The 25,820-nt window shown below is 50.1% G+C and overlaps 1 protein-coding gene and 1 non-coding gene across 7 annotated transcripts in view; both read left to right on the top strand.

Annotated features, from left to right (window-relative positions):
- Positions 1-25,820, top strand: part of LOC149363053 (cholesterol transporter ABCA5-like) — a 144,022-nt gene that overhangs the window by 89,923 nt on the left and 28,279 nt on the right. For all 6 annotated transcript variants that reach the window (XM_089573351.1, XM_089573347.1, XM_089573352.1 and 3 more), the window contains 10 exons: positions 5,199-5,297; positions 7,316-7,588; positions 8,693-8,828; positions 12,459-12,577; positions 14,020-14,243; positions 15,155-15,633; positions 19,317-19,479; positions 20,517-20,865; positions 22,997-23,116; positions 24,893-25,031. In XM_089573351.1, the coding sequence (XP_089429477.1) occupies positions 5,199-5,297; positions 7,316-7,588; positions 8,693-8,828; positions 12,459-12,577; positions 14,020-14,243; positions 15,155-15,633; positions 19,317-19,479; positions 20,517-20,865; positions 22,997-23,116; positions 24,893-25,031 (2,101 nt within the window). The remainder of the gene's footprint in view (positions 1-5,198; positions 5,298-7,315; positions 7,589-8,692; positions 8,829-12,458; positions 12,578-14,019; positions 14,244-15,154; positions 15,634-19,316; positions 19,480-20,516; positions 20,866-22,996; positions 23,117-24,892; positions 25,032-25,820) is intronic.
- TRNAE-UUC (transfer RNA glutamic acid (anticodon UUC)) lies at positions 2,479-2,550 on the top strand. The gene has a single exon. It is a non-coding gene; the product is annotated as a tRNA-Glu (tRNA).

Genomic DNA, 25,820 nt, shown 5'->3' with positions numbered 1-25,820 from the left:
AAGACATTACACAATTTTTAAAAGTAGGTTTTTGAGTTAGAACAGCCCTTTTCTCGGCATAGCATTGAAAGCGGTGTAATACGTCAGTATACAGCTGAGACGTGCTAACTAGCAGGCTGGTTAACAAATACTGAATAGTTAACTTTTTGACCATCACGCCACAAGCATGCGCTTTCGTGAAGCTTACAAGCAAAGCAGTGCACGCAACTCGTCAAAATAGCCTAAATTTGTTGGGCGATAGCGCCGAGTGTGACCGCGTTTTCGAAACTCTAAAAACTGACAGGATATTGCTTACGGTGGGCTACAAGCCTCTGAATAATTAAAGTGGCTAAAAGTAACACTTAGAAAGTGACTAAATATTAGCTGACATGCATGCTAGTTAGCCCGTTTCAGCTGTATTCTGATGTGCTACACCGCTGACAATGCTATGCCGAAAAGCGGTCTTGTAACTAAAAAAGCATTTGTTTTTAATTGTGCTAAGTCTTGTGTGGAACACTTTGTTTATAATGCTCGTGTAGCGCGGAGTGGTAATAGCGATATTTTTCATACGCTTACAGTATGCGATGGTCGCAGTACGAAAACATGACAAATATTTTTGCTGCGTTTTGAACTTTTTTGGCTTCGTGGTGGGCAATGTTAATATCCAGAAAGTATAGAAATTTTTGAACTCCACTGTAAAGATAGAAAGTTTTTGTGTTCCTTGCATTTCTAGGAGTGGAAAGAGGTGATTTTAGAGTAACTGACGACGTTTTATATAATACCAATATATATATATATATATATATATATAAGGTCGCGAGCGTATGAAGTGCTTAAAAGAATGTATAGCGAAGTATAGGCTTCGTTAAAGGAAACATTTTTATTTGATTCGACGTTTCGATCGGGCCACCGATATTTTTCAACTCTTGAAAAAGATCGGTCCCCCGATATATAGTTGTCAAGAGTACAGACATTCGCTCGGCATCTGAGCACTCGTGTATGGATGGATTCTCGCGCGGATGGGGCGGGGGGTAAGCGCGATTTCATCGCCGCCTGAAACATTTCCGACGCCAAGGCTGGAGTAACCACAGCAACAAAGCAAGCGCAGCTGAGACCCCGCATAAGCGGGGGACGGCAGCAGAACGCGGAAGTGCGTATCGTCGGGCCAGCTGGTGACACATTATGAGAACAACTTCGCGACAAAACACAGCCGACAAACAAGGGAGAAACACGCGCTCTCGTTCTTCCAAGCCCGAGCAGTAAGTTTGCACTTGTGGCGTCTGTTCTGCCGTCTTTGTCCAGGGTGTGTGTGTGTGTGTGTGTGTGTGTGTGTGTGTGTGTGTGTGTGTGTGTGTGTGTGTGTGTGTGTGTGTGTGTGTGTGTGTGTGTGTGTGTGTGTGTGTGTGTGTGTGTGTGTGTGTGTGTGTGTGTGTGTGTGTGTGTGTGTGTGTGTGTGTGTGTGTGTGTGTGTGTGTGTGTGTGTGTGTGTGTGTGTGTGTGTGTGTGTGTGTGTGTGTGTGTGTGTGTGTGTGTGTGTGTGTGTGTGTGTGTGTGTGTGTGTGTGTGTGTGTGTGTGTGTGTGTGTGTGTGTGTGTGTGTGTGTGTGTGTGTGTGTGTGTGTGTGTGTGTGTGTGTGTGTGTGTGTGTGTGTGTGTGTGTGTGTGTGTGTGTGTGTGTGTGTGTGTGTGTGTGTGTGTGTGTGTGTGTGTGTGTGTGTGTGTGTGTGTGTGTGTGTGTGTGTGTGTGTGTGTGTGTGTGTGTGTGTGTGTGTGTGTGTGTGTGTGTGTGTGTGTGTGTGTGTGTGTGTGTGTGTGTGTGTGTGTGTGTGTGTGTGTGTGTGTGTGTGTGTGTGTGTGTGTGTGTGTGTGTGTGTGTGTGTGTGTGTGTGTGCGCGTGCGCGCGTGCGTGTGTGCGTGTGTGCGTGTGTGTGTGTTTCGAGCTAAGCGGATTCCTCATCGCTATTCTCTGAAGTCTTGCGTCGCCCGTTCCGGTGTGCGGGACCGAAGAACTGCGGCATGCGCGTCTAACAACATACTTTCGAATCACATAATAACAGTGCTACCGCTAGCTTTCCGGTCTTGCTATTGTTTTTAGCAAAAGAACTTGCAGCTCCGTCCGTTAGAGCCCTTTTGCTCGGTAGGTGCCTTCAGGCGAAGAAGATGGAATTGCCGAGAAAAAAAAGCCTTAGAACAGTTACTCTCACAGTTACTCTTCCGGAAGTCAGTCGCTGCGTAAGCTCGTTTAAACGGCCTGGTTGGCTATCGCTGTCTAGCGACAAAATTTATGAAGTGGAATCTTGGCACCCCCTCCATTCGCTCGAGAAAAAAAAATGCATTGTATGTATGACGGCACTTCCAACTCTGCCGCCAACCTGCACTTTACGTTGATGGTTCGTCACTTAGATATCTACCACAAATAAAAACTACAGGAACAGGCAGATAAGATTGCGCTGGCTGTCGCTGTATACATATAGGACAGCAGCGCGATTGCTTCCCGTGCTCCGGCATGGTCTAGTGGCTAGGATACCTGGCTTTCACCCAGGAGGCCCGGGTTCGATTCCCGGTGTCGGAAGGTTTTTTTTTTCTACATTACAGCAACAGCCGGAACATATGGACAAGAAATTACCCACAGCTTCATTCTCATAAACCAAGAAAATCGTATAAATACGATTTTCTTGGTTTATGAGAATGAAGTTTATGAGAATGTAGCGAAGGGGTCATAGCAAACCATACTTTATTTCGCGCAGAAAACTCAATCAGAGCCTTTTTCCACAAACACTGCCCTCTCCACACGCACGCGCATTCACTCACTCACTCACTCACTCACTCACTCACTCACTCACTCACTCACTCACTCACTCACTCACTCACTCACTCACTCACTCACTCACTCACTCACTCACTCATTCACTCACTCATTCACTCACTCACTCACTCACTCACTCACTCACTCACTCACTCACTCAAATCGAAAGACGCGGGTTCGATCCTGGCCGCGGCGGCCGAATTTCGATGCCGACTAAATTCTAGAGCCCCGTGTACTGTGCGGTCAGTGTACGAAAGAACAACCAACCCACCCACCCACCCTCACCCCCCCGCGCGCGCGCGCACACACGCACACACACACACACACACACACACACACACACACACACACACACACACACACACACACACACGCGCGCGCACACACACACACGCGCGCGCGTACACACACGCACACGCGCGCGCACACACACACATGCACGCACACGCATACACACGCACACGCGCGCACACACATACACGCACACGCATACACACACACGCACACGCATACGCACACACACACGCGCGCGCACACACACACAGACACACACGCGCACACACACGCACACATACGCGCGCGCGCACACACACGCGCGCGCACACACACACTACGCCTTTTAACCCCTGCGGCATTACACATATCCTGCATTCGTTTTCGTCCGTTTGAGACCGATAGCGCCTGCTCTAATGAATGTAATTTTTGTCTACCTTTGGAACGAACTTCTCACGTGAAACATTAAGCTGGCCTTCTCCTTAAGCTCACTGCGAAGCTTTTTTTTTCCCTCTTCTTCAGGTTACTCTGAATCTGAGGCCCAAAGTCGCGAGCAAGGGCAAAATGGTGTTTTTTTTTTTGCTAGGGCAGACCATCTTAACTTTCCGCACTTAGATCTGGACACATACACTTGTATGTACGTGGATGGTTAGGGTCGTTTATTTAGTCATGCAGCTGTCGCTGTGCATCAGATTGTCCTTTCAAAACTCTGCAGCAAAAACAAAATGGCGTACCGAGAACCTTGCTTCTTCCGGGGCGAGCTATGCGCTCGACAGCACGCTACCTGCTTTTTGATGTTTTCCGGGCCGCAGTCGCATAAAATTTTGAAAGATGCTGTTGACGTGAACAAGATCGAATATTTTTCACACCACGCGTGTCTGTGTGTGCGTGCCCCGTCTCATACGTTGCATTAAACGTGCCAATAAAATGTTCACACCCTTTTCGCGTAGCTCCTGCCTAATGATCAACGCCTCCGTCTTTTCTCTACGCATTTGTATGTCGCGAGACACCAACGCCGTCGCAAAGAAGTGAGAGTTTCCACCATTTAGTGAGTTCGCAACAGCTCGGTGTCCCTTCCACTGGAGCTGCATCTTCTTGAATGATGTAACTGAACATCAGCCTTTTTAGATCAGAAGCTCTACTTCACGACCCAAGCTGCAAAAGCAGATTCATCGCCGAAGTCTTGATCTTGAATGAATAAATAGTCTATGGTTTATGGGGTCCTAACGTCCAAAAACGACTCAGGCGATGAGGGACGCCGTAGTGGAGGGCTCCGGAAATTTCGACCACCTGGGGTTCTTTAACGTGCACTGACATCGCACAGTGCACGGGCTTCTAAGACTTCCGCCTCCATCGAAATGCGACCGCCGCGGTCGGGATCGAACCCGCGTCGTTCGGGTCAGCAGCCGAGCACCATAACCACTGAGTCATTGCGGCGGTTCAAATAAAGAAATACTACCGCAACCGGGATTCGAACCCACGTCGGCGCGAACAGATCAGCTTCCATGACCACTGCTTGACAGCACTACGCTATCGCCACAGTCGCGCACCTCGTGTTAAACTGCAACGCTCTCGCGCTGTGCACTGCACATCGTCGTCTGCATCAACTTCCATCTGCAACGCGAACAGATGAGATCATCTTAGCCTCGATCAGAGTTTAATTAGCCTGAGTCTAATATCGTCGCAAGACGTGCCGACGACCCAGCAAAGCAAAACAATGAGCCAATGAGGCTAAACACATGCTTTCGCACGTGTACTCGGCTTAAATACGTTAGAACCCTTTTTCTTTCTTTTCGCCCCGCCGCGGTGGCTCAGTGGTTACGGCGCTCGGCTGCTGACCCGAAAGACGCGGGTTCGATCCCGGCCGCGGCGGCCGAATTTCGATGCCGACGACATTCTAGGGGCCCGTGTGCTGTGCGATGTCAGTGCACGTTAAAGAACCCCAGGTGGTCGAAATTTTCGGAGCCCTTCACTACGGCCTCCCTCATAGCCTGAGTTGCTTCGGGACGTTATACCCCAATAAACGAACATTTTTTTTTTTGCGTGAATGCTCACAGTTCACTATTAGCACTCTCACCCTTGCGTTATGTCCCCCTTTCCCTCCCTCTTATCTGCTGTGCATCTCTCTCTTCGCTCGACAGATGGCGGTGCCACGACGTAACATGTTCTGGACCCAGCTGTCGGCCCTGATATGGCGCAACTACCTGCTCAAGAAGACGGAAAAGGCAAAGACGTTCTGGGTGAGTGTGGTCGCACATCATCGCCTTAGCCCCGAGCGACATGCGTGAGAAGCAGATGACTGCACAGCAGTCCACAATTCCGATGACGACGGAGGGCTTTTATTGCGAAAGCAATACTGCTAGCACTTTCTGCCGTCGGTGGAGGTCGTTCCTTCGCTCCGGCGCAGCTGCGGCGCACGACCACGTGACAGCGTGACGTCACGACCAGAGGAGAGCAGGGGCCCCAACTCGTCTCTTCGGCCGCAGTCGTTCCTTCGCTCGGCGCGGCGGCTACCCCGTGACGGCCTCCTCGGCCCGCCGCGTGAGGGCGCTCGCTAGGAGAGGATAAACGGGGCACTGCAGGCGCGCTCCGCTTAGTCATGTCTGAGGAGTTGTGCAAGGCGTCGCTGGGGCGACGTGCTGCGCGCAAACGCCGGCGCCATGCCGAGGAGACAGATGAAGAAAGGCAAACAAACAGTAGAAACCATGTTGTGTACAGAGTAAATCCTTTAGTTGCACAAAAGGCGAAGCCATGCCAAACCACCAGCAGAGCCAAGCGCAGCCAGGGAGCTATTGCTTTCGCAATCACTCAGACTTAACCAGAGCTAAGCCACAGTTAATTTATTACCTTTTTACACACGACCAGAAGAGCGTGCGCGACAGGCGCTGAGGAAGCCGGACTTGGTACAGTAATACCTCTGGTGTGCCACTATGTCGCAATGAGTCCGCCAAACACCACAGCATTCTATTAAGAAGGTAACAATTGCAACGTTTGTAAGCATGGCCGTACGGCTTGAGCGTCGAGTGCTTCGCGAAGCTGAGTCTAGCCTCTGGAGTTAGTAGCTGAGTTCAGCCTCGATGTTGTGGCTTGGTGGACATTATTTCGCATTGTTAACGCACTGGAAACCCTGTCGTACCTTGGGAGCTCACTCTGAACGCTATGAGATTGCCATATGTGTACACTGCTCTCTGGTTACGCCCAAGTTCTTTTTCATACTCAAAAATTCTGGACAAAAGCATTTTTGAGCGGGAAACCGTCGGCGAACGCAATTTTTCCATATAACGCAATATTTCACTATATAGCAACCAAAATATCCGCAGATAAACCGACGCCAGTTTTGGAATCTGATTTGGAATTACCATTTTTGTTATCGTCAAAATCGTACCCCATTGGTTTTCCATGGCAGATTTAACAGCTCGATGCCATCGATGGAAACAAACACTTAAAAAGCCCGGACGCGGCGGCCGAATTTCGATAAAGGCCAAATTCTAGAGGCCCGTGTGCTGTGCGATGTCAGTGCACGTTAAATAACCCCAAGGTGGTCGAAAATTCTAGAGCCCTTCACTACGGCGTCCCTTATAGCCTGAGTTGCTTCGGGACGTTAAACCCCAATAAACCAAACCAAACACTTAAAAAGAAAGATTTTGCCACGTATCAGAAGAATGGACCATTAACTTCAATATTTTCCATAACGGTGTCTTGCAATGCTTAGGTGTTCAACAATTTTGTCCGGAAATGTTGGACATCACCACATCACATCACTTTATTACCTCAAAAGACCCCCAGTTAGGGGGCATTACATAAGGGGTGGGTACAGATAGAATCAAACTTTATGTACAGAGATGTTATTCGTTAAATTTGGCAGTTATACAATTCAAAAATGAGGATGGACAGGTGGTTGCAGCGACGTCGTGTGGAAGGCCGTTCCAGTCTTTGGCTGAGCGAGGAAAGAATGATGCCGCGGCGGCTGGAATTTCTTTTGAGGAGAAATTCTAGAGGCCCGTGTATTGTGCGATGTCAGTGCACGTTAAAGAACCCCAGGTGGTCGAAATTTCCGGAGCCCTCCACTACGGCGTCTCTCATAGCCTTAGTCGCTTTGGGACGTTAAACCCCATAAACCAAACCGAAAGAATGATGCAGCAAACGTTGTGGTATGAGTCTGTGGACGGGAAACTTGCAGGGGATGACACGTACGGTCTACACATGTGCCTGTTTGTGCACTCCATAATAACCCTTTCCTTTCCCTTGCCGGTCGCAGGAGGTGGTGATGCCGCTGCTGATGGTGGCCTCGCTCATGAGCATCCGCAGCGGGCTCAAGCCCAGCTCGAAGCCGCCCCACTACAACCCCATCGGCCACGTGCGCCTGCTGACCCCCTCGCACCTGTCGCAGCTCACCGGCGAGGTGATGGCGGCGCCGGCCACGCCGCAGACGCACGAGTTCATGCGCAACCTCATCAACTTCCTCAACGCCAACACCTACACCAGCGGCTTCAACTACTCCATGTACAACTCGTCCGAGGAGATGGAAGAGGTGCGGTGTGCCTTTAGTTACCTTCGGTTCTCAGTGCTGTCGAACCGCCCTTAGTATAGCCCCCTGGTTCCCGAAGAAGTCGGAGCGTGGACAATGACAAAAGAGTGACTGCATGTAAAATGTCATCTCCCATACAGCTTGACACGCCCAACGGACGAATGGAAGTCCAGACAAAAGTAATGGTTGCGCCCCGTAAGCCTCTCCCCACAGCCAAAGCCGTTGCTGAACTAATGCCCTGCCCGTTACTGCACCACACCTTCGGTGCTTATAGTCAGGACAGTAGGGGATACTAAAAATTCCGCAAGTGCGCTTTCCCGCATAACAATGTTGCCCCAAACAAGATGGCTGATCATGCGTTTCCAGCTGAAACAAAGCAAGAAAGACTGGTTTTTTGTTTGATTCTTCCAAAATACGTTTCTTACATTCTATCCACACCTTTGGCGCCTGTCCTGTAGCCCACGTAGTTCCTTTATAGCGAAGTCGGCCATCTTGTTTGGGGCAACATTGTTATGCGGGAAAGCGCACTTGCGAAATTTTCAATATCCCCTGATATCGCTGTGCCCGTCAGCCCTTCCCAGCGCGTTCCCACAGTAGTGTTCGAGCCATAGGTGAGACAGCGGCGTTTGCTACGTTCGCTTTAACGTTCTGCACTTCCCACGCGCTGGCAATTCGCTTCGCCAGCGCAGTTCGAGGATGCATTCGCCAGTCCAGACCAGGCTCTTAAAAGCTCTGCGCGCGTCAGGTTACCTTATGAGTGGCCAGCACCCTCGCGCTGTCCAGTCACCACAGCCAGCGTGGTATATGGCAGCCGAAGCGCAGCCTATTCGACATGCGCAGCGTATTCGACATGCGCAGCAGTGCGCAAATTCTGGCCACGTTTTTCTCAAGTGCAAGTGTTCACACGTAGCGCAGTCGTTTTCGGTACGGATCAGACCGCGATACGTCTGTGCGCTCGTGGAGTCGTATCCGCGTTGTGACGTCACATATATGCGAGCCAGTCGTGAAGCGGGGTAGCTTAGTGGCAGCGCATTCTGGGATGATTGTCAGAAGCCGGCAATTCGCCCGGGCAGCGCCGAAACGGAACTGCTCTCGTTCGTGTCGCAGGCGTATCGGCAAAACTCCACGCGGTCCCTGGTGGGCATCTTCTTCGAAGGAGCAGACCTCGAGAACAATGGCTCCTACCAGCTCCGGTTTCCCCTGCGGCACCTGCCTTCGCCCGAACTGAAGCACGTCGGCATCGGTGAGGAGAAATGCCTTTGCTCAAACTCCGTGGAATCAAACTTCGTGAAACTCCGTGGAATCATACTTCGTGAACTAGTTTTATGGCATGAACTTGCAACGTCGTTTGAGAAAAAGATGTGCCCTTAGAGGCGTAATTTTGCGTCGGCGTACTTTGTGACGAAGAAGTGCTCGTGGATGCGTACTTCTGCGCCGTCGTAGTATGCGAGGAAGTCTGCGTTTCGTACTTTTTCGTTTGATGTTTGCGTCTGTGAGTGTGTACTCTCCTGCGTAGTCGTGGTCATTGCGCCGGACTTGACGGTGAGTAAGAGTGTGAAACGGAGGCCGAGACGACGGAGAATGAGTGGAGGGGGGGTTCGTATCTTGTATGGGCGGTCTGCGACCAGGCGGTTGTAGGAGGCTCGTACTTCTGCCCCAACGTACTATGCGACGAAAGAGCAGTTGGAGGCTGGTACTCATCTCAAGCCTACTTCTAGCAGGTGGTCCACCTGTCACGGTTGGAAGATGGGAACCTTCCCAGGTATACATGTATACCTGGGAAAGTTGCCACCTGCCAACCGTGACAGGTGGACCACCTACTAGAAAACTTGCAACACTATGCACAAGAGTTAATTTCGCAGGACTAGCGTGAGGTGCAAGTAGAGCCTGAGAGGGCTTTATACTTCATCAAAGTCGCACTAACGGCTGTTTACTTGAGCAAGCGCACTGCGTTGATAAGGGGCAGAAAACTGTGTTCGTTGTTGGTTAATTGCTCGCACCCTGTCACGGAGGTTGTGTGATGCTTTTAGAAGTAGTCTGTTGGCTGTAGGAGTGTTCTTTTCTTTAATGAACATCTCGAGCTCAGACTGTTGTCACTCACCTCTTATTCCTCACTGCTGCTGCTATGCTCGTACTCAGCGACTTTTAAACAGCGCTCGCGCTGACGGGGTGGCCATCGCTGCAGTCGCCCAGGAACCTGTCGTCAGTCTCTTTCGCCGAAACGCGCGTTCTCTGGAGTTGCGTTCAAACCTCACCTCAGGGTATTGCCGCATACTTTTCAAGGCATTCAGCGGCAGAAATGTTCATTTCCACGAAACTCGACCGACCGGAAACCAACGAAATATACGCCAAAAAAAGCACGCGCATCGAGTGCCTAGTAACACAAGAGGCTATAGCTTCGGAAGTGCACGGAAAGAAAGCACACGTCAATGCCACATATTTCAACGCCCCTTTCAAGGAACGATTTTAGCAAAGCGAGAAAAGACCAGTCTCTGAATAATGGCTAGCTAACGTACAGTCTTTGCCAAAAGCAACCAGGCTGCACGGTTTGCTTCTCGTTCGTATATTGAAGATTATTATGCCAGCCTTCAAGCTCTTAAATCTCTGTATGGTAAGGAGAACCCCTGTCCTCACCTTCAAAGAACTTTTTGATCTTTAGAGCCATTCAGCCTGGTTACTTTTGGCAAAGACTGCACATGCTGTCGTTTCTTCTCTTTTGTTCAAATAGCGGCATCATAATGCTACAAGACTCATGCATGTGAAAGTATCGCCCACTATGTAGGAGTTACTGTATAGTACCTTCAGCTAGGAACGTTGACTAACTCTAGCCAGGAACACGCACTGGCTCCCAAACATGCTCCGAAAGCTCCGTGCTTAAATGACTGAGTGCGTACATTTCATATCCTTCAAATTAGTGACACAGGATTTGAAAGGGTGTAAATGAGCTCGGTATTGACAATACCTCCGCAGTAGTTACTGATGTGCAGGCCTCCCTAAAATAAACACAGGGTTTGACCAGCGAGCCGCAGTTCGTGCAGTTTCCATTCGATGCCCGCAGCACGTTTACTACACGTAACTACAGTCGAACCTCGCTATAACGAAACAGTTTATAACGATATAATAGGTATAGTAAAGAAATTGTCATTCCCCTTGTTAATTCCCGTAGAAGTCCACGTTCATTATCTTGTTTTAGGAAGTATATTTTACTGCAACCGGATATAACTAACCTTCAGTGAACCCCACTAGCCATTTCGTGCTGGGTGAGTCAATTCATTACGGTGCCCAGTGCTTACGTAACAATTTAATGTGGCAAATCGGAGTTCTCCAACTTTCTCGCTGCATATATGAACCACTTCGCGCGCCCTGCTTTTCTGGTACCATGTGGAGTTTTGTTACCGTTTTCGCAGCATGCCCGCATGGTTAAAGCCGTTTGGCAGTGTGTTTAGAGCGCTTGACGGTATCGGAATCGCACTGGTTTCACGGTGCCGAGCGGCAAAGAACCTAACGTCAAAATTTCCGTTCACCATAAGGCGGCCATCATCAGTACTTTCGGCGTAGAGTAGGCATTCTCCACACGACAATTATGCTATGAGGGGAAGTGTAATAGCCGGCGTGCGTTCGAGCTTTGCGGCAAAGCCAAGCAAAGCGGGCACTCGCGAAGAAATTGCTGCCGGGCGCCATCTTTCACAGAGACCCGTATCGGCTTCAACAGCTATAAAATGGATCTATATAGCTGTTCTCTCTCTGTCCTTCACAACTTATTCCTCAAAGGCCCGGTTTCTAAAATTTGAAGCCCGCGCGGCTTCAGGAAGATCCGGTTTATGTAGTACAGTGATATGCAAACGGTTTTGTGGGATGCGAATTTACGGGAAAAAAATTATTCCTGCGTTGCCTCGCTAGAAAGTTAGCTGTTATTCACTCCAGCGGACGAGAGAGGCATGTCCCTTCATGCTTCTATGCTTTTCTTTTCCTTGCTCTACCCGACCGTGCTGAAATATTCCCCCCCCCCACCCCCCTCTCGAACCCGCATATATACTGTACGTATATTGTGTCACGTGGTAGGCGGTCGATGCATGTGCTGAAATCTCCCGCAGCGCACATCGGCAGCACATCAAACGCCTGCTATGTTGTTCACCATATACACAGTGGCAGGCAAGCCTGTTGGCACGCGACAGTTGCAACCAATGTTGCGAACCGGTACAATGAAGCAACGGCTATAACGAATAAATCGCGGAGCCCCTTCGATTTCGTTATAACGAGGTTCAACTGTACCACGAATGCAAAGAGGAGTGCCTCAGCGCTGTAACGGGGCCAAATTCGCTGTGACAGCTTACGTAGGAATCGTGAGCTGCATGACGCGTTCGTTTGGATCGAGTATACTCGATTGGCATGTTGCGATGGCTTCCTTAACGGTCATACACTGCTCTCCAAGGTCAATGACATCGACTAGTACGCTTCCTATTGGTATATTACTGTGCTGAGCGTGCGTACTGAAACATCGCGAGAAGAGAATTTCATTTTGGCATTTCGTGAGCGACTGTACCATGCATATTTGACCACTGGTCAACGCCCACGTTTCTCGTAAAGGTCACTCTTCGATAGTGGCGCTTTTGGATCACACAGGGTGAGAATGAAAAATTGGGATGTCCAGCGCGAAACGAGGTGAGTTGTGATTAGGTTAGGCTGTACGTAACGGGTTTGCAAAGGACAGGCCACACCCTGAACGACGACTTGCCAGAAGACATACCTACGAGCAGCTCGGTTGTGCTTTTGTCCCGCAAAGTGATCTGTTTGAAAAAAAAAAAATGACGGCATTGGCGTCGCGTTGATTTTTTGTGACGGGAGACGCATTTTTCTTCTCGCCCTGTCGCAGAGATGTGTCGGGTAAAGCACTTCGTGCACTCATCGGACGCCGCGCTATGTCCGGGAAGCGCGTACTACTCGAGCGGGTTCAGCGTCCTCCAGGCGGCCATCGACTATACATTCCTCAAGGTAGGTGCACGGACTGACACCGACGCCACCCTGCGGAGCTATGCGCAAACTGTCAGATCTGTGGATCGTTTTGCATCTGCGCGATGGGACGCAGCTATAGTCCAATGGAAAAATCCTGTGCCAGCATAGTAGCCGTCTAGCAACACTGCTCACACCTTAACTTTTTGGAAGCGTAGGGTGAAAGAGAAAAAATTAGAGACGGGGACGTAATGCACGAGGCCATTTTCCCCACACACGGTCACCTTGGGGAAGTCTGGAGCTCTTCGACCATACCAGGCGAAAATTTGCAGAGGGCTCATTTATTCGTATCTGGCACTTTGATTGGCTCAAGAGTGGAAAAGGTGACTGTTGCGCCGCCTGCGCCAATCAGAGGAAATGTTTTCAAGGTGGCTGTGGTGGAGAATAACATTTTTCCTTTTCCCACCAATACTCCACGGCCTTGGTTAAAAGACTGCTCACCTCTACATGTCCTGTATAAGCTTCGTATTCAGATTCGTATAATGACAGTAGTATGTACAGCGACTTCCTGCGTATGATCCCGCCGAGAGTTGTACACGTAGATTACAGGTGAAGAGCCCGCGACTAATTTTTTAAAAGTAGGCTTTTTGAGGTCTCTCTTACGGCAAAGTAATACCAGTGTTGGCGGAGGTTCGAAAACAAATGGAAAGTGTCACCTAGTAAACTCGCTTCAATTAAGAGTTCTGTAGCCGGCCATTAGTAACAGCTGTTTGTATCTTTAGAATTCAAGAAACGAGATCGCCCTTGCCACTGTGGATAAACAAATGTTGGCCAGGTCTCGCTCAATTCGAAAATCGCGCGCCGTCTGTGTACGTATACGACGACGTCGATCAAATTACGTCACTGCGCGGCGCACATGCCACGTGACCTTCTCTGTCCCGTGCTGCGCTGCTCGCCGCCCCTCACTACTACTGCTTTGGGGACGAGACGGTCACGTGACACGTGCGCCGCGGAGTGACGTTCACGGGTGGGCGTCACTTTCGGGCAACGCGAGCGGAAACAAGGTACGGTAACACTGTGCAGACACGGAAGTGCCCATGCATCAGTAAAGATTGGTTTATTGGGGTTTAACGTCCCAAAGCTACTAAGGCTATGAGAGATGCCGTAGTGAAGGGCTCTGGAATTTCGACCACCTGGGGCTCTTTAACGTGGACTGACATCGCACAGCTCACGGGCCTCTAGAATTTCGCCTTCATCGAAATTCGGCCGCCGCGGCCGGGATCGAACCCGCGTCTTTCGGGTCAGCAGCCGAGCGCTGTAACCACTGAGCCACCGCGGCGGGGCGTATCAGGAAAGAGCAGATCTGGCAAGCGTGCCCGCTTTGCATATGAACTTTGTTATGAGGTTGCCTACGGTGAACCTCGCGCGCCAGTCGAAGCCCCGCATTAATTTAGTCTTCCCCTAATTCCGCCGCGCATGCGCAGATGTGGACCAACACCGACCTCAGGCTCCCCGAGATTGTGGTGCGTCTGATGCCCAAGCCGGCATACGTGGACCCGGGCACTACGTGGCGAACCCTGGTGCCGCTCTACCTGACCCTGGCCTTCTCGCCTTTCGTCTCCGTCCTGTGCGTCAACATCGTGCTCGAGAAGGAGCGAAAGATCAAGGAGGGCATGCTCATGATGGGCATGATGCCCTCGGCCTACTGGTACGACTCTCCCCACACGCACGCCTGTCACATTGCAAAGACCTGGTGTTGGGCTATTGGGCACGTGCTTAGAATCAGAGGTCCTATAGCGCACAGAGGAACGCATATGCTCAGCACCGCGAACCAAGGATGTTCCCCTTGTGTTCTCCGTGCTGAAAATGTGTTCTCCTATGCGCCACAAGGCCTATCCCCCAGGAACTGTCTCAGCGTCATAGCTACAGTCACACGGACACGTTTAGGTGGTCTTTGAGGGTCTGAGACTCAGGAGAATCACGCAGCAGTTGTGCAATCGCCCACGCACCTAGATATTGGACTCTGACGCGTCAGGTGTTACCGATCGTATTCTCCGTTTAAAAACGGCAGAGAACGGTAAAGAAAAGTTAAAAAAAAACGTGTCGTTTACTTTTGTGAGCAAATCCGAATCTCTTCTGTATTAAAAGCGATCGTTAAAAGTTTTTCCATTAGTGGTGGTGGTGGTTCGTGTTCCTCTCAGACGATCCTCGGTCGATCCCTTGAATGCGTCAGCAGCCGACTGTTCGTTTTATCCGAGGTCCAGACACAAAATTGCGTTATATCCGAGGTGGCATACTTACGTTCATTATATACGAGATAACACTAGAAAGCTCATTATATCCGAGGTAAAACAAGGAAGCCCATTGTATCCGAGGTGAAACTAAAGTTCGTTATATCCAAGGTTACCACACTAAAAGTCGTTATATCCGAGGTGGCATACTATAAGGTTCGCTATATTCGAGTTAGTACACTAAGTTCGTTCGTAACCCGGTGGCCAGGTCTCGACCTGCCTTTGGCTACCGACAGACGGCGCTCGCTATTTCCGCTTGCACATGCCATTCTGATGACAACGCATAAAAAAAAACGCGCCTACTATCCTTGTTCCCCTTGCGCTGCAGGACTGCCTGGGCTCTGGTGGAGGCCGTGGTGGTGGCCAACGTGGCGGCCATCATGACCTTCATGGTGTACGTGCTGCGCATCCTGCCCAACACGGACATCTTGATCGTGTTCGTGCTGTCGCTGCTGTACGGACTGACCATCGTCATGTTCAGCTTCATGGCAACGCCCTTCTTCGACAAGTCCAAGGTGGCCGGCTCCGTGGTGGGCCTCATGATGCTCATCTTCAGCTTCTTCTACATGCTCGCCGTGTTCCTCAAGGGCCGCGTGTCCACGTGGGTCTTCTACGCCGTGGCGCTGCTGTCGCCGGCCGCCTTCACGCTGGGCGTGGAGAAGGTCAGCCAGATGGACGTCAAGGGCTCCATGCGATGGGACCACGTGTTCGACGAGGGCTTCTCCGTGGGCAGTGCCATCATCATGCTGACCGTGGACATCTTCCTCTACGGGTTCCTCGCCTATTACTTCGACGCCATTGTACCCGGTGAGGAGTCCCTACACCTACTACGGGATACCCCAGACTAACGACAAATGGTCACGAGGGTGTATGTCCCAGGGTAACGACCGCAGAGAGCACCTGCGGGCTGCAGCTGCGCTGGGGAGAACCCAGTTCTGGCCCCTGGAACTTCAGTCGCGTGACTATACATGGGAACGAATCGCAGAGCGCACCGCGGCTGGTCTAGTTCAACTCCCTTGAGGGTCTTAACTGCGATTCTGTCTGCAGTGTGAATCCGAGCGGATATAATTTTAGTAAGGAGTGAGTGGCATTAGGTGAAAATGCCGGCGTGTGTCTCTGCGGGGCCGCCGAGTGAATCCTCCGGCGCCTGCATCGAGCCGAGCGCAAGAGCACCCCCCCCCCCCCCCCTGACGAGAGGCGAGAGGGGAAATTGCATCGACGGAGGCGGAGAGGCGGGTGTAGCGATGCCACCAAGCGAGCGGCGAGTGGGAAATAGGAGAAAAGCGAGAATGCACAGTGTCATTGCACAAATTTGTGTAAATTTACCTCTTCGACGACAATCGAGACTGCGTTTAACGCTGGGGTGTAATGAAGCCCCCGGTGATTTAAACAAATAGCGCTGGCAGTCGTATGCGTGCGTAGATGCTGCCAAAATTGAAGCGAAAAACAGGCGCAGATACGTTCCCGCAAACTGAAACGCAGAAAAAAAAAAAGAGGAACGTGCAACCCTTCCTTTATATGTATGCTGCATAGGTTATGTTGACAATATTCCAATCGTAGTTGGAAAGAAAGAAAATGGCTTGGACGCACTTTTCACTTTAGCATGAAATGGTATTTATGCTTTAAATCTGACCGCAAAGGAACGAGCAGTATGCGCTAATGTATTTATACGTGTGTCTAATAAGGGAGTAACACAAGTGCATATATAATAAGGGAGTAATTACTCATTGACATCCACCCGAGCGCATTGACATCCACTCGCCCTACCATACGCTTGCTGTCCCGGTTAGCTCAATTGGTAGAGCGACTGCTCCGGTGAAGCGGTGGTCCTGGGTTCGAACCCCGGACCAGGACGAATTTTTCTTTAACTACGAAGTTTCTGAGAAAGCTGTAGAGCTTTCCGTTGTAGCCGTTTGGTTGCGCTCGGGTGGATGTGAATGAGTAATTACTCCCTTATTACAAACCTACTCCATCTTGGGGGATTCCCCTAAACATTTGACCAACAAGTGCATATGTTTGTCCACAATGCGGCTGCAAGTAGAGGGAAAATAACTCTGCTGCAATCCGGATCTTTCCCCGCTTTATGTCTTGGAGAAGTTAACATCAGCGTGCCATCCTGCATTTGTAAAAACTACAGGAAATACATCACGACGTGCAGGCTTGGATTTAGTGGCAAAAAAATGTGTTGCTCTTGTTTGCATTGTAGACTGTTGGTGCAGCATGGTTTGCTTCTCACATGTACGTACAGTGGAGCACTTTGATACCCCTGAAGCTCTAAATGTCTGTAAGGTAAGGAGAGCTCATCTTTCAAGACATTTTTACCTTCAGGGATGCTGTAAAGGTCCCATTACGCGTGTAAGGAGTAAACCACGCGGACTGGCTCTTTTTGGCAAAGACTGTGCGTGCTACGTAGTACTTGCAAGCGTGCCACCGTTAACTGTAAAGCGTGCACTGCCGCACGCACAACGCTCAGGAGGAGAAGCCCACTTTGCATTTCGTGTTTTCGTTTTGTTTTGTTTATTTTTGCGCTTTTGATATTACAGCGGGAGGCTTGTCCACATGGCACGCCACTGTGCTGCAAAACATCGAAGCAACGAAAGAAGCAAAACAAAAAATTAATGCTAGGAGGGCTTACACTCTGTCCATGATCGTATCGAAGATTGGTTGGTTGGTAAACATTTATTAAAACAGTCAAGGGGCCGAAGGCCCAGATCTAGGGGTCGGCCAAGACTCCTTGGAATCTGGCAGCCTCTAGAGCGAGACCGATGAGCGTTCGTTGGTCGTCTAGGGTAGAGCTGCGTAGACGAGCCTCCCAGGTATGTTGTGTGGGTGTTGGCATGTGTTGTCGTGGACAAGTCCAGACCATATGAAGGAGGTCTGCTGGGATATTGCAGTGTTTACACATCGGCATATACCGTTCAGTAAATATATTATGGAATCTTTTGGGATTGGAGAAAGTGTCCGTCTGCGTATCGAAGACATCCCGAGCACTTCATAAATGCCTCGTATAGGTCTATACGGGCTCTCGCATAACTTTAAAACAAAACAAAATAACAGAAGAGCAGGTTTTTGAATTTGAAACTGAACCGATAATATATATACGCTCCCAGGGAGCAAGCGAGGGTATTTTCGATTTCGAGTTAACCGAATTAATGAGCTAATTTTACGGCTGAAAGTGCATGGCTGGACTCAAGTAAGCGCAAGCTTAATGCTTCGGTTCAGGCATGCTTCAGATGATAAGTGAACATCCTGCACTGCGATTGCACTTATTTTTTCAGGCGGTGAATGAGAAAGGAAGTGCTATCAAAATTGTGCGTCAATTTATGATAGTCGTTGCGTTATTTCGTTATGCTTACACATTTGAAAGGAAGGCTCGCGCAAAAGCGTACCACTTCGGCGTGTCGGTGCGAGCAAAATGAAAGACGGCGCACGCTAGGCCGAAATCAGTTTTATCGCACATTATCAGCATCATCATCACCCGATCTATGTACACTGCAGGACAAAGGCCTCTCCCATATCCTTGCAATTAAATCTTTCCTGTGCGAGCTGCGGTCACCTTAGCCGCACAAACTTCCAGATCTCATCCACCCGTCTGACATCTTACCGCCGCCTGCTACGCTTCCAGTCTCTTGGAAACCACTACGTTACCATGAGGGACAATCGGTTATCTTCTCTTCGCATTACATGTCCCGCCCAAGCCCGTTTATTTTTCTTGATTGCAGCTAGGGTACCGTTAACTCGCGTTCGTTCCCTAACCCCCACCGCTATTTGCCTGTCCCTTAACGTTACACCTATAATTCTTCTTTCCATACTTCGCTGTGCTGTACTCAATTTAAGTTCAAGGCTTTTTGCTAGCCTCCAAGTTACGACAACCCAAGATAGTTTATGCAAAAAACAGCGCGAACAAACGGGGACGAAAGGAAGAATACACAGGAACAAGCGTTGACTCTCAACTAAAGTTTTACCACAGGTAACACGCTTATAAAAGGAAACAGAAAACAAAAACACCAAAACCAGAACGCACGTGCTACTAAGTGATATCCAGATATGCAACCTCACAGTCACGCAGGAGCAGGGATGGTTTGCTGGCACACAATTTTGCTTTCTTTGCTATTTTATACGCCTCGATGATTTCCCTGGTCAACTGGTCGCGGTGTTTGTACAAAATGTCAGTACAATGCAAGGACGAAATACAGGATTGACAGTCTCGGCAATGATCAACTAGATTAGTGGAGCGATTAGATTCTAATGAATTTAGATGTTCTCCGAGTCGCCCGCTTAGCTATCCCAAGATAGTGCCGGCAGGGTAGCTTAAGGGTGCCACCTAAATGTACTGCAATCCGTTCTTATTTTTCTGGTTATTTAAATTTTATGGTCCGTACCCGTAGTCGCTACTAAGCCTAGAAATATATAGGGACATTTATGGTAGGGTCACGGGACCCAGTTGGGGTCAAGTATTCGAGCACTGCGAGAGGACTGTTCTATCGCAGGCGAGTTCGGCCACCGACGTAGCCCCCTGTTCATCTTCGGATGGCTTGGCTACGGCCGACGGCGCAAACCGTCCGATGCGGACGCTCTCAGCAAGGCTGACAACACGCCCAGCCCCGACGTGGAGGACAGGCCCGCGGAACTGCTCGGACGGGAGGCCATCAAGTGAGAACTTTACTGAGGCCCTCAGCGTCCTTTTCACGCCTGCAGCAGGAAACTTAAGCATGTTACCGGGACGATAACTTGATATGCTACGTTACGTAGTCAAGTTATCATCTTCATAAATTTCAAAACGTTAAAGGGTATCACATTTTACGAGAAGAAATTTCCTCGCAACTCGTTTGCATATTGTGTATTGTGAACGTCGAATGCTCAGTGGTGTCACACAGATAGCTTTAACCGTCGTTGGACGTATACAGCTTCCCGCTTAGATGAGTTACTTATCAGTGAGTTTAGGTTGGGCGAATAGCTCACAGAACTTAATGGCCCAAATAAGCGGCAAAATATAACTCCAGCTTTCGCAATTCATTTGATACGCGGCACTGTTTGCTTTTTTTTTTCTGCGTGAATCGACTTGCTTTGAATTCAGTGGCAACAGCGCAGAGAGGTTACCGCATATAAGCGTGTGACACTGGCTGTGCATGACGCGAAGGCTGTCATATCCCGCGGGCACTTAGAAGCAAGAGCGGGCGAAGCGGTAAAAGCGAGAGAAGGGGCAATACAGGTGGGTAGCAGATTTGTCGTGGTATCAACGTCCGCAAACAAAAAAGCTCCCTCAGCGGCATCGTGGAACCGGTTGTCAGCACGCAGTTAAGGGTTGGTTGTTGTTTAACGCTTGGTTGTTTAAGAAAATGTCAGTAAAACCATGTGGGATAGCTGATAAGCGCATTCCATACAATATTGAGAAGGTATTTCAAACTCCAACAGCAGGGAGCAGACGTATCCCGAGCAAATTTGCAGTCATCGCTGCAACTGCCGCATGAGGCTATGGTGTGGTCGAAATTTCCGGAGCCCTTCACTACGGCGTCCCTCGTAGCCTGAGTTGCTTTGGGACGTTAAACCCCAATAAACCAACCAACCAACCAAACTGCGTGTCGTGTTTGAGCGTGCACTCCTCAGTGAGTTCTTGGTGCCTCGTCCGATGTGAAGAGTGCATCGAGGCAGAATGTGGAGCACGCGAACTGTCCGTGCCCGTGCTGCAGGGTTCAGGGCCTGCGCAAGGTGTTCACCTCGTGGCGCAAGGACCCCGTGGTGGCCGTGGACGGCGTCAGCCTGACCATGCACGAGGGCCAGATCGCCGCGCTGCTGGGCCACAACGGCGCCGGCAAGAGCACGCTGCTCAACATGCTGGTGGGCACGCTCAAGCCAACCTCGGGCTCGGCGCGCATCTACGACCTGCACACCGAACGCGCCGAGGACGTGGCCCAGATCCGGTCCATGCTGGGCGTGTGCCTCCAAGAGGACATCCTCTTCGACACGCTCACCGCCAGGCAGCACCTGCGTTTCTTCGCGCGCATGAAGGGTGTGCCGCCCACCAGCATCGACCTCGAGGCACGTCCACGCCTCCACTCATCCTTTCGCCAGGGTCTTGCTTGAGCCGAAGCAGGTCCTGTTTAGATGACCAGACTAGACGTCAACATAAGTGGTGTTACCTCTTCTATTGTCTGTCGGAGACTAAAACGGGTGATATAGAAAAAAAAGAGAGAAAAGAGAAAAGTATACAACAGCTGTATCTTAACGGTACTCACCTATGGGGCAGAAACGTGGAGGCCAACAAAGAGGGTTCAGCTGAAGTTAAAGGTGCACTGAAGAGGAATCTGAACTTGTCTTTTTGCCACGGGAACTCGATCTGCACGTTCCTAGCATTCTTAGAAACTGCGACTTATTGCCCTGTATGGCCGATTTCCCAAATTAAATCGAATTAACGGCCGGCTCCCGCCCTTTTTTTGAATTCTGCCTCCTACGGTGGGCGGAGTCGACCAACGCGTGGAGTGCCTTTCACCCAGTCCCGTGGCGGCTAGCCGCTCTGCCATCGGCGGAGTAATACGTAGTAGTCCGTAGCAGCAAATAGTCCGCGCGTATTTTTATTTCTGCGGGGTTATTTTGCGGCTATATTATCTGCGAATGAAACTATTTATTCACGGAAACCTAAAAAACAAAATAAAGCGAAAGCAAAGCCTCCACGGAGCTGGCTGAAAGGAACTTCACGCGTTAGTCGACTCCGCCCATCGTACGAGGCAGAATTTAAAAAAAAGGGCGGGAGCCGGACGTTAATTCGATTTAATTAGGGAAATCGGCCATACAGGGCAATAAGTTGCAGTTTCTAAGAATGCTAGGAACGTGTAGATCGAGTTCCCGCGGCAAAAAGACAAGTTCAGAATCCTCTTCAGTGCACCTTTAAGAGCAACGCAGCGAGCTATGGAAAGGAAAATGATAGGTGTAACGTTAAGAGACCGGAAGAGGGCGTAGTGCGTGAGGGACCAAACGCGGGTTATGAAATCCTAGTTGGAATCAAGATGAAGAAATGGGCTTGGGCAGGGTATGTAATGCGAAGGAAAGATAACCGCTGATCCTTAAGGGTAACGGAGTGGATTCCAAGGGGAGGCAAACGTAGCAGGGGACGGCAGAAAGTTAGGTGGGCGGATGAGATTAAGAAGTTGGCGGGGATACAGTGGCCGCAACTGGCAAAAGAACGGGGTTAATTGGAGAGACATGAGAGAGGCCTTTGCCCTGCAGTGGGTGTAGTCAGGCTGATGATGATGATTATGACCATTACTGACGGTTGCATAGACAACTCGCAGTAGTCGTGCGAACTTCTCGGGACCGATGACGTGCGACAGCATGTCTTCAGTGGCACCATCACGAGTTGCGACCGGCGAGGTGCTCGACGCAGTTCGCGTACCAGCGAACGGTGCTTAACGCATGTATCAATGTGTAATGTTACAGAGGTGACGAGTGCAAATGTTCGCGTACAGTAGGCATCCATGCTTTACAACACTACCAACACCATGAGCATTACAAGCAGGCATCGGGTATCTCTCCTGTGATCCCTCCCTTTAGTCGTGCCTGTCTTGTCAGCATTGTGTGAGCAGAACGACGACGCCGTCACAATGCGCGGTTGCGGGCTGCCCAGGCAAGCTTCAGCTGCGTGTGCCTTCATGCATGATAGGCGCAATTCTACTGGTAGCACCCATTCTGGGCACTGGCAGATTAAAATGGGCGGGTGAAATGCGATGAAAAGAGGAATAACTCTCGTTTCCACGCTCCGATTTCACTCGGTATTTTTGCACTGGCACCTGGGACGCATGAGGAATCCTTTGAGCCGGAACGATCGTGACTGAAGCAGCCGTGGGTACAAAAATTGCGTTTGCCTTTGCCCGAGGCTACGCACATCGGAAGTGTGGACATGCCAGAGTTAAGTTTCTCTCAGATGCCCCGTAAATCCCCGCTAAGCCTAACTGTTTTGCACACTTGCTCAACTAATCTGCTTTCATTCAAGGTTCACATGCTCTGCAAGGTTCGCAATCATACATGCCAGATAGGCTTAGCATACTTTCTAGAGGCCCCCGAAATCTTCGGCGAGTAAGAGCGAACACAGAGCGTGCTTTGTCTAGGCGCCGCACGTCGACCAATAGACCGCATCAGCCTCGACTTTCGCCGCCTCTGTACCTTTCCCGCTCAGGTCAAGAACATCCTGCTGGAGCTGGACCTTGCGGAGAAGGCCGACGTGCAGGCCGTCAAGCTGAGCGGTGGCCAGAAGCGGAAGCTGTCTGTCGGCATCGCACTCATCGGTGACCCAAAGGTGTGTGCCGGGTCCTCTGGAAATTTACGTGTAACCGCGTGAATGCTAGTGCAATACCAAGACAGGCCTTCCAGACGAGGCACCTATTTGGAAAATATTCTAAGGGTGGGTAAAAAAAAGTGTTGTTGTCTTTTTTTTTTTCAGATAATTTCGCTTTGCTCTACGTCTTCCCTCTACGATTTTCTTCGTTTAGTTATTGGGGTGTTTAGCAAAAATGCCTCGCATAAAGCCTTTGCACGCGATAAAAGTCCCTCAAGTGCTGCTGGGCCGTGTCGTGTGGCCGTGCTCTTCATCGCTTGCGCTCCGTGTCTTTTGAGGGTGAGGGCTTTTTGGTTGGTAAACATTTATTAAAACAGTCAAGGGGCCGAAGGCCCAGATCTTAAGGGGTCGGCCAAGACTCCTTGGAATCTGGCAGCCTCTAGAGCGAGACCGATGAGCGCTCGTTGGTCGTCTAGGGTAGAGCAGCGTAGACGAGCCTCCCAGGAATGTTGTGCGGGTGTTGGCATGTGTTGTCGTGGACAAGTACAGACCATATGAAGAAGGTCTGGTGGGATATTGCAGTGTTTACACATCGGCATATACCGTTCAGGAAATATATTATGGAATCCTTTGGGATTGGGGAAAGTGTCCGTCTGGAGTTGGCGCCATATGACGGCCTCTGTCTTTGCAAGTTCTTGGTGCGGACCTGGATAGAGTTGGCGAGAAAGACGATAGTGCTGGAGCAGGTCGCGTGAAGTGATAATGGTGTCCTTCCTGACCAAGGCGGGCATGTTGGGGGCGGGATGATAAGCTGCTCGGAAAGTGAGCCCTCGAGCTAGCTCATGTGCTCCCTCATTACCCTTCAGACCCGTGTGGGCTGGAGCCTATATCAGGAGGGGCAGGTGTTTAGGAGATTATCATCGTCACTGCTCCAAGTCTAAGGGGATCGACAACGTCGGTCTACAGCGTAGCCAGTGGCCTGCACATTTTCTGACAGTTTTGCACCAAAGTAAGAAATAGTCATGATCGACTTTTTTGGTGGACGCTTCCAACGGTTTCGTGTGCTTTTGTTTACACCCCTGCGCTCACTGGCCGTCGGCGTTTTTTTTGGCTAAGCCTGCTTAGTTCCCCTGCTGGGCAGGGAATGCGACTCAGACGCTCGTGCGCTCGCCTGCTTTTTAGCTGATACGACCGATTATGAATCGAGACTGCTACTTCTAGCGCCACAGTTTCCCTGCAGTCGGCCTGCTTTTGTCACTGGGCTTGGCGATCAGAGCTCCTGTAATATCTTCTGTGCTAGGGAAACAACCAGCTGAAGCGGGCGCCCCGTTCTGCGACCACGGCCTGCCTGGATGATGGGGAGACTAGTGCTGAGCGCAATCCAGGCGTAGCATGGTTACTCATTGTTTGACTAGCCTCGAATGGCTACTTTATGAAAGCATGAGAAATTGTTTGTGGCTCATGCTGTTCCATAGTTCCTCCGTAGTTACAGCGTGAAAGACAGGAGACAAGAAAGGACGACAGAACACAGCGCTGACTCGCAAGCTTCAGTTGCGAGTCAGCGCTTTGTTCTGTCGTCATTTCTTGTCCTGTCTTTCACGCTGTAACTATGGCAGATCGTCACCAACTCGCCAAACAGCTTGCTTTACCGGGCTCATGCTGGCTGAAGGTAAGCCGTTTAGTTAGCAAAAGTGTAATCAAAACGCACCCCAGATTAATTAGGCAAATGGATGAAGTAAGCGAAAGCGCCTTCTCGTCAGCTCTTGAGAACGACGTTGTATTAATTTGCGCGCCCAGATCGTGTTCCTGGACGAACCGAGCAGCGGCATGGACCCATCCTCACGACGCCACCTATGGAGTGAGCTCCAGAAGCGCAAGGAAGGCAAGGTGATCGTGCTCACCACGCACTTCATGGACGAAGCCGACATACTCGCAGGTGGGTCGGTGTGACCGCCCTCTCCAATGACAATTAAGCTTCAGTCATGCCTGCTCAGCACAGAACATACAAAAGCGCTGGTTAAATAATACGTGTTACACTAGGAAACCCCGAAGTCAAAACTGCGGGGGAAGGGGGGGGGGGGGGGGGGGCTCCTAACAATAGGCGCATTACAAGGCGATGAAAAATTCAGCAAGCAGTGATAACATTAGTACATTCATATAATTTTCAAACTAGCTACAGATAGCACCTAGTCAAATGCAACGAGGTAAAAGCTCTCTAACCAGTTCAATAGGAATCAGTGAATTTTTTCATGAAATGCTGTTTAATGCGACTGAGAAATGAATTTAGAGCGCATGATGGTTAACTTCAAAGGGCAATTGTGGTACAAAGTAATACGCCAACAAATTTACTGGTATTATTTTTTCACTTTCTTGGGAAAGACGCGGGCCTGCCAGCCAGACGCAGTCCTTAATTACTAAAGGGATGCACAGAGTTGGGCATGGTGGTGCTGCGACGTTTTCTCGTCGTGTTTATGAGCAACGCTGAGCAAATGAGCTGTCGTTTATAATTTTATTTTGTGATTTTTTTTGCCTCCTGTCTCCTGCGGTACATCGGCAAAATGCATCGGTGAAATCACGTTACAGTGACGTCGAAGGCTAAAATAAAATCAAGCTGCATCAGTAGATTAGTGCTTGAGATAGGTAATGTCACTTTCACGATAACCCAGAAAATGGAAGCGAGAAACTGGCAGCTACACCACTGTCGGAATTCGGTTCTGGCGAAACT

Source organism: Amblyomma mixtum, chromosome 2, assembly GCF_055824585.1.
Source record: "Amblyomma mixtum isolate Tamu chromosome 2, ASM5582458v1, whole genome shotgun sequence".
NCBI lineage: Eukaryota > Metazoa > Arthropoda > Arachnida > Ixodida > Ixodidae > Amblyomma > Amblyomma mixtum.
Note: the sequence above shows the minus strand (reverse complement) of the source record. Positions and strands in the feature narration are given on the sequence as shown.